The sequence below is a fragment of the Corylus avellana genome, chromosome ca7 (assembly GCF_901000735.1).
Source record: "Corylus avellana chromosome ca7, CavTom2PMs-1.0".
Lineage (NCBI taxonomy): Eukaryota > Viridiplantae > Streptophyta > Magnoliopsida > Fagales > Betulaceae > Corylus > Corylus avellana.
The window spans coordinates 111529-120219 of record NC_081547.1 but is presented as its reverse complement, the minus strand read 5'-3'; the positions used below and the strand labels follow the sequence as shown (position 1 = coordinate 120219).

At 42.7% G+C, this 8691-nt stretch overlaps 1 protein-coding gene across 1 annotated transcript; it reads left to right on the top strand.

The window, feature by feature from the left end:
• On the top strand, positions 1-8691 carry LOC132186283 (phytochrome A-2). Its single transcript, XM_059600176.1, has 5 exons — positions 1-676; positions 1518-3582; positions 3952-4768; positions 7800-8090; positions 8304-8691. The coding sequence occupies exons 2-5, from the start codon at positions 1527-1529 to the stop codon at positions 8512-8514; spliced, it is 3375 nt and encodes a 1124-aa protein (XP_059456159.1). The 5' UTR covers positions 1-676; positions 1518-1526; the 3' UTR covers positions 8515-8691.

Here is an 8691-nt window from a genome sequence, read left to right as displayed (position 1 = left end):
GCTACTGTACGCTCATCCTCACCCCCAAACAAACCCAACTGTCTCCTTCCTTTCATCTATCATCATGGGTGTGATCCCACTTCTAACTTTTTTCTGTTCATATGCATATATTTTAGTTGGACTCTTTTTTTTTTTTCATTTCTTTTTTTTTAATGGGAACCGACTAAGCTAAAATAGAAAGTGATCTCAGTACTGTTAGAGCCAGGTACCAGTAGAAATTCGAGATCGTGCTATTTTATTTATGGATGCGATGAACGACCTCCATTATCCTTCTTTGGAAACGGAACCGCCCCCATAAAAATATGGTTTTCTTTTTCCCTTTCATGGTTTGTGACTCCCTTCTTCTCTTTGATCCATGTCTTGGAGAATGTTACATAAATAATTGTGAACCCATCAAGGAAGTTGTCTGTGAGTGTGTATATCTTTAAGAAACACTAATAATACTAGTCCTGGTGGTCCCTGCTAAGTGCAAAGTGCGAAGTGCTGGGATTAAAGGGAGGGCAGAGACAGTGGAGGCGGTGATCGAGATGTTGTGGGGTTTTCCATGAATGGGTCGGGGTTTCCTGGACACACTTTGGATTCCTTAAAACTTTCTCCAAGCTGTTTTCATATCAGTTTGGCCAGACTAGTTCTCACAGAATTGGCTATTGCTTCCTGCTGCTCAACCGATAACAAGGTTAGAATGTTTTCCATTTCTATGCTCTTTCTTGCTTTCTTTTTTTCTTTGTCTTTGTTATTTTGGGTGACAAATAATTCTTCCTCGGATGAACATCAACTTGGGATTTTTTTTTTCCAGAAAGTTTCGTTCTTAGAATGTCTTTGTAGGTCTCTAAATTTGGAAATTGTTGTTAGCCATAGCCCCTGTATGAGTTATTTTCATCTATCAATTTACCAGCTGTAGTACCGCTTCTCTTTTTTGACTTTTGTTTTAGCTGAACTAGAACTATCCTTAGCATATGATTCAAATGCTTACTTTATTAAAGTGTCATATAGTTGGCTTCATAATTCATCAATAAAGTGGTGTCTTTTAAGCGATATGCAATTCTGTTGTTATTTGTTGATACTGTTTACTAGGTTGCTGTCACTAATGCATATATACTTCAAAGAATGAAGAATCAGCGTGGGGCATCTTTGTTTTTGTACTGTTTGCTAGGTAATGGAAATATACTTCATGCAGATCATCAAAGAGCATCTTTGCTTTACTACTAATGGAAAAGACGTACTACTATTGCTTAAGCTATGAAAAGACTTTCCCTTTATCTGTCATTGAGTTTCCTTATCTTGGATGCTTCATGTACAATTTTAACAATTGTGACTTTTGGGGCATCATGAAAGTATACTCATAAAAGTTCGCATGCTCTATTACTACTGGACGATGACCATGTGAACATGATTACAATAACAATGATCGCAACCATAACTATGTAATTATTTACCAGCATTAACATTCTGGTAATCCTTTTGATAGGTTTTATGGGGTGTGAGATTATTTTATTTCTTTTGTTTTATTTTTTCAGTTTGCGTAAATGTCTTCTTCAAGGCCCAGCCACTCGTCCAGCAATTCAGGGCGCTCGAGACACAGTGCTAGGATCATTGCGCAGACCACTGTCGATGCAAAGCTCCATGCAGATTTTGAGGAGTCGGGTGATTCTTTTGATTACTCAAGCTCAGTGAGGGTTACCGGTGCAGTTAGTGGAGATCAACAACCTAGGACTGACAAAGTAACAACAGCTTACCTCCATCACATACAGAAAGGCAAGCTTATCCAACCATTTGGTTGCTTGCTAGCCTTGGATGAGAAAACTTTCAAAGTCATTGCATACAGTGAGAATGCCCCTGAAATGCTGACTATGGTCAGCCATGCAGTCCCAAGCGTTGGGGACCACCCAGTTCTCGGCATTGGAACAGATGTGAGAACCATATTCACTGCCCCCAGTGCCTCTGCATTGCAAAAGGCCCTGGGGTTTTGGGAGGTTTCTCTCTTGAATCCCATCTTAGTCCATTGCAAGACATCTGGTAAGCCCTTTTATGCAATTGTCCATCGGGTAACGGGTAGTTTGATCATTGACTTTGAGCCAGTCAAGCCTTATGAAGTCCCCATGACTGCTGCCGGGGCCCTGCAATCATACAAGCTTGCAGCTAAAGCAATTACCCGATTGCAGTCATTGCCAAGTGGCAGCATGGAAAGGCTTTGTGATACAATGGTTCAAGAGGTTTTTGAACTAACTGGTTATGATAGGGTGATGGCATATAAATTTCATGATGATGATCATGGGGAAGTGGTCTCCGAGATCACAAAGCCAGGGCTAGAACCATATCTGGGTTTGCATTATCCAGCTACTGATATCCCTCAGGCCGCACGCTTCTTATTTATGAAGAATAAGGTCCGTATGATTGTTGATTGTCATGCAAGACATGTGAAAGTGCTTCAAGACGAGAAGCTTCCGTTTGATCCGACGTTGTGCGGTTCAACCTTAAGGGCACCACACAGTTGCCATTTGCAGTACATGGAGAATATGAATTCCATTGCTTCTCTAGTGATGGCAGTTGTAGTTAATGAGGGGGATGAAGAGGGAGACAGCTCTAATTCTGTGCAGCCACAAAAGAGAAAGAGACTCTGGGGTTTAGTAGTATGCCATAACACCACTCCGAGGTTTGTTCCATTCCCTCTTAGGTATGCCTGTGAATTTCTAGCTCAAGTATTTGCCATCCATGTGAATAAGGAATTGGAGTTAGAAAATCAAATTGTTGAGAAGAACATCTTGCGTACCCAAACACTATTGTGTGATTTGCTGATGCGAGATGCACCCTTGGGAATTGTGTCACAAAGCCCAAATATAATGGATCTTGTGAAGTGTGATGGAGCTGCTTTATTATACAAGAACAAGATATGGAGACTGGGTGTAACTCCAAGTGATTTCCAGCTGCATGACATAGCCTCATGGCTCTCAGAGTACCATATGGATTCAACAGGTTTAAGTACAGATAGCTTGTATGATGCAGGGTTCCCGGGGGCTCTTGCTCTTGGCGATGTTGTATGTGGAATGGCAGCTGTGAGGATAACTTCCAAGGACATGATTTTCTGGTTTCGATCCCACACTGCTGCAGAAATTCGATGGGGTGGTGCAAAGCATGAACCTGGTGAGAAGGATGATGGTACGAGGATGCACCCAAGATCGTCATTCAAGGCTTTCCTCGAAGTTGTGAAGACAAGGAGTTTACCCTGGAAGGACTATGAAATGGATGCAATCCATTCTCTGCAGCTTATCTTGAGGAATGCATTCAAAGATATTGAAACAACGAATATAAGTACCAATGCCATCCATATGAAGCTCAGTGACCTCAAAATTGAAGGGATGCAAGAACTGGAAGCAGTGACAAGTGAGATGGTCCGTTTAATTGAAACGGCCACAGTGCCAATTCTGGCAGTTGATGTGGATGGGCTGATTAATGGGTGGAACACAAAGATTGCTGATTTAACTGGCCTTCCTGTTGATAGAGCAATTGGAAAGCATTTGCTCACACTTGTGGAAGATTCTTCAACTGATACAGTCCAGAGGATGTTGTACTTGGCATTGCAGGGTATCTCCCTATCCATGTTTATATTCTAACTTCATTAAATTATCAATTTGTACTTGTAATATACATATGCATAAGCATGAGCGAGTATGTGCATGTGTGTGTGAGTGTGTGACCAGTCGGGCATGTGCATAATATCTTATCTAAATCCATGCATGTGCATCAAATTGATTGAAAAGAATGAGAGAACAGGAGACTCTCTGGTGCACTTGTACTGTTAAAAGATAGGAAACTGAGATTGGAGAATGAAAGGCAGGAGGGAGGTCAGTAAGATGAGATTTGTTTGCCATGCATGAAACAGATGGATTCAATAATTTTTTTTTTTTTTTTAGCATTTATTGATAATGTTCTTTTACCTTATTGTGTGATCAGGCAATGAAGAGCAGAATATCCAATTTGAGATCAAAACACATGGGTCTAAGAGTGATTCTGGTCCCATCAGCTTAGTTGTGAATGCTTGTGCAAGTAGGGATCTTCGAGATACTGTTGTGGGTGTTTGTTTTGTGGCCCAAGATATCACTGGTCAGAAGATAGTTATGGACAAGTTTACTCGGATTGAAGGTGATTACAAAGCTATTGTACAAAACCCAAACCCTTTGATCCCCCCAATATTTGGTGCGGATGAATTTGGGTGGTGTTCTGAGTGGAATCCAGCAATGACGAAGTTAAGTGGGTGGACACGAGAAGAAGTTATAGATAAAATGCTTTTGGGAGAGGTTTTTGGGACACAAACAGCATGCTGCCGTCTCAAGAATCAAGAAGTTTTTGTAAACCTTGGAATTGTACTTAATAATGCCATGACTGGTCAGGAACCTGAAAAGGTCTCTTTCAGTTTCTTTGCTCGAAGTGGAAAGTATGTAGAATGCCTGCTATGTGTGAGTAAGAAATTGGACAGAGAGGGTGCAGTCACTGGAGTCTTTTGCTTCTTGCAGCTTGCTAGCCAAGAGCTGCAACAAGCACTTAATGTCCAGCGTTTATCAGAGCAAACTGCCTTGAAGAGATTGAAAGCATTGGCTTATATAAAAAGGCAGATACGGAATCCTCTGTCTGGGATTATATTTTCTCGGAAAATGATGGAGGGTACTGAGTTAGGATTTGAACAGAAAGAGCTTCTGCATACTAGTGCCCAATGCCAGCGCCAGCTCAGCAAGATTCTTGATGACTCAGATCTTGATAGCATAATTGATGGGTATGATTTTATTTATTTATTTATTTTGGGGTGTAAATACATCATCCATTAAAAAAAAGGGGTTACAAGGAAGAAAACGTTTAAGAGGGGTGGGCTCCTCAAAAACAAACCCAAACAAAAGAAAGAACACCAAATCTGGAAACACCAAACAAGAAATGAGTGTGTTAATGATCCCAAAGGGGTCAAAAATGTCCCGGTCCTTTGTACTTTGGGCAAAAGGCAAGGAATAGACCGCATAAAGCAATTTAAGCACCAAAACAGCGGAGGGCAGGTGCATGACCATTGCGAAACTCTTCAACCCTACCTGAACCCCCAATGAAAGGGGATACAAGCAAGGGTATGACCCTCAAAAGACCTCTCAACCTTACCCTAACAGGTAGGGACATGATCCTTGCGAGACCCTTCAACCCTATCCGAATGGGTAGAGGCCATCAAGAAACCCTTCAAGAGAACCGGGGGAGGGGAGTGACTCACTCCGGAAACTAAGGTCTCCTCCACAGGATAAAACGACCAGATCCTAAGAGACCATAACTAACTAGTAACAAAAGAAGTACAGAAAAGCAGAACATACATTAGAAAGACATAACAAAAACCAACAACAGCAAGTCACGGAGGATGGCGGAGACAGGCTGCGGCAGAGGAAGACGGGCTGTCTTGGGCATGCAAGCCACGTGTTGGCGCGTGGAGGCCTGAAGGAGATGCGGAGGAAGGCGGCAAGGAGAGGAGTGGCTAATGGGAGTGAAGGTGAGGCACGTCGGTGAGCGGCAGTGATGGTGAAGAGCAATGTAACACCCCACTTAAATGACACATAATATTGTCCGCTTTTGGCTTTCCCAAACCAGACTTCCCAGGAGGTCACCCATCCTAGTACTACTCCAGATAGAGCATGCTTAACTATAGAGTTCTGATGGGATCATGTCCATCATGGCTTTAAAACGCGTTGTTGTCATTAAGGGTGTAGTATATATTCAAGCATATCCCCATCTCCATATTCAGGCGATGTGGGACGTCACAATCACCCCCTCTTAGGACCCAGCATCCCCGTTGGCGACCCTCATGGGATTAGCCCATTCTTGGCGTCCGTCCCAGCGAGTACGCTAGCGACCTTTATGGGCTTGTGCACACTCCCCCCATCTCAGGCTGGGCTATGACTTTGATACCATTTGTAACACCCTGCTACAAATAGTATGATATTGTCCGCTTTGGGCCAAGCCCGTACGGTTTTATTATTAGGTTTATCCCCCAAAAGGCCTCATACCATTTAGAGAGAGTAAATTCCATATAAACACATCATTTTTTCCATACCTAGGCAATGTGGGACGTCACAATCACCCCCTCTTAGGACCCAACGTCCTCGTTGGCGACCCTCATGGGCTTGTGCACGCTCCCCCCATCTCAGGGTGGGCTATGGCTCTGATACCATTTGTAACACCCCACCTTAATGATACACAATATTGTCTGCTTTTGGCTCCCCCAAACTAAACTTCCCAGGAGGTCACCCATCCTAGTATTACTCTAGATAAAGCACGCTTAACTGCGGAGTTCTGATGGGATCATGTCCATCATGACTTTAAAACGCGTTGTTGTCATTAAGGGTGTAGTATACATTTAAGCACATCCCCATCTCTATACCCAAGTGATGTGAGACGTCACAATCACCCCCTCTTAGGACCCAGCGTCCCCGCTGGCGACCCTCATGGGATTAGCCCATTCTTGGCGTCCGTCCCAACGAGTGCCCGCTACCGACCTTCATGGGCTTGTGCACGCTCCCCCCATCTCAGGCTCGGCTATGGCTTTGATACCATTTGTAACACCTCACCTCAATGACACACAATATTGTCCGCTTTTGGCTCCCCTAAACCAGACTTCCCAGGAGGTCACTCATCCTGGTACTACTCTAGATAAAGTACGTTTAACCGCGGAGTTCTGATGAGATCATGTCCATCACGGCTTTAAAACGCGTTGTTATCATTAAGGGTGTAGTATATATTTAAGGACATTCCCATTTCCATACCTAGGCGATGTGGGACGTCACAAGCAAAGTCTGGCTTGAGTGTGCAAGCCACACGCCATCGAGTGGGGGCCCAGAGGAGACGTATAGAACAGCAGTGAAGAGCAGGGAGGCCGGTGGAGAAGATTGCGAGGCGCGTTTGGTGGCTGCACCGACGTGGAAAAGCAGATCTAGTTTTTGGGAAACTAGATCTGAAATACCCAGCTAATCCAAGGTAGAGGGCGGCGGTGAGGGGCTGTGAGTGGAGGCTGAGAACGGAAAAAAGGTGGAGGGCAGGAGTCGGCGCTGTGGTGAGACAAGGAAAGGCAAAAAACTGAGAGAAACAAGAGAAAACAAGGGAAAAAGGAAGAGAGAAACAAGAAGAGGAGAGGGGAGGAGGATGGAGACCATACCTCCTCCCCCGGAAGGCACTCCCAGAGGGAGGTGGAAAGTCTCTAGAAAGAGACGGAAGAGGAAAAACCTAAGGGTTTTCCATAAAATCTCTCTCGAGAAACAAAAGAGAGATTTTTGATCAAAGCTTTTTTAGGTTGGGTATGATTATATTTAATCTCTAAATAGTGACTTTTCTTCCCTTTGACATGTTTACAACTACATTCATTTCTCAAAAAAAAATTCTGTAATCTGCACTTTGTTCTGTATTGCTTGATGACAGTGGAGGAATAAATACCTTATACAAGGAAAACAATTAGATAATTTTTCCTGAAACATCCTTACGCTGCTACATTTAATTTCCCTGCAATGATCAGGGTTAGGTTCTTAGATTGACTACTATATCAATTCTGAATGCATTATTACTAGTATTGTAACACCTAGGGTGAGAAGAACTTCTGGTAAAATTATGCATCAGATTTTCTGTCTTTATACACCTAGAAGATTCTTGGTTTTAACACACACATTCTTTTGTAGAAGAGATGCTTGCTATTGCACAGAGGGAGTAACTCTGTTTCTGCAGTTTTAATTCTTGTTATGATCTGTTGTAATCTAATATTTTTTCCCCTTTGTTTTATGAATTCTCTACAGCTACTTGGATCTCGAAATGGTTGAGTTTACACTGAATGAAGTACTGGTTGCCTCTATAAGTCAAGTCATGACAAAGAGCAATGGAAAGGGAATCCGAATGGTCAATGATGTGGCAAAGGAGATTGTGAACGAAACATTATATGGTGATAGCCTTAGGCTTCAACAGGTCTTAGCTGATTTCTTGTCGATATCAGTCAACTACACTGCAACTGGAGGCCAGCTCATTCTTGCAGCCAGTTTGACCAAAGATCAGTTGGGGCAATCTGTTCATCTTGCACATCTTGAGCTCAGGTACTAACGAATCGGGCACAAATTGACATAGGAGTTCATAAAATATATTTTTCACTTCAGTTGTGCTTGTGACTAGATGACAAGGACAAATACATGACCTTGTGAATAGATTAAACTTGTATTTACTTGCTTCTGACTTCTACGTTCACATGCACTGTTATAGTCTCTATTTATATTCATCCAAAATCATAGCCTCTTAATTCCTTGGATCAGGATAACACATTCAGGCGGAGGGGTGCCAGAAGCATTGCTGAACCAGATGTTTGGAAGTGATGGAGATGCATCTGAGGAGGGCATCAGCCTGTTCATTAGCAGAATGCTATTAAAACTCATGAATGGAGATGTACGGTATCTGAGGGAAGCAGGCAAATCAACCCTCATCATTTCTGTTGAACTTGCTGCAGCACATAAGTTGCAGGCCTGAAGGATTTTCAAGGAGAAAATGTTGTGCAATCTGTTATGTACAGTTGCAGGGGAACAGAAACTCAAAGCTGTATTTGACTTGCTATGTGATTTTCATTTATTTATTTATCTTCTTGGACATTTGTTTTGGTTCAACCTGTAAATGAGCAGGTGTTGTTATGTTTTATAATCTTCTTCA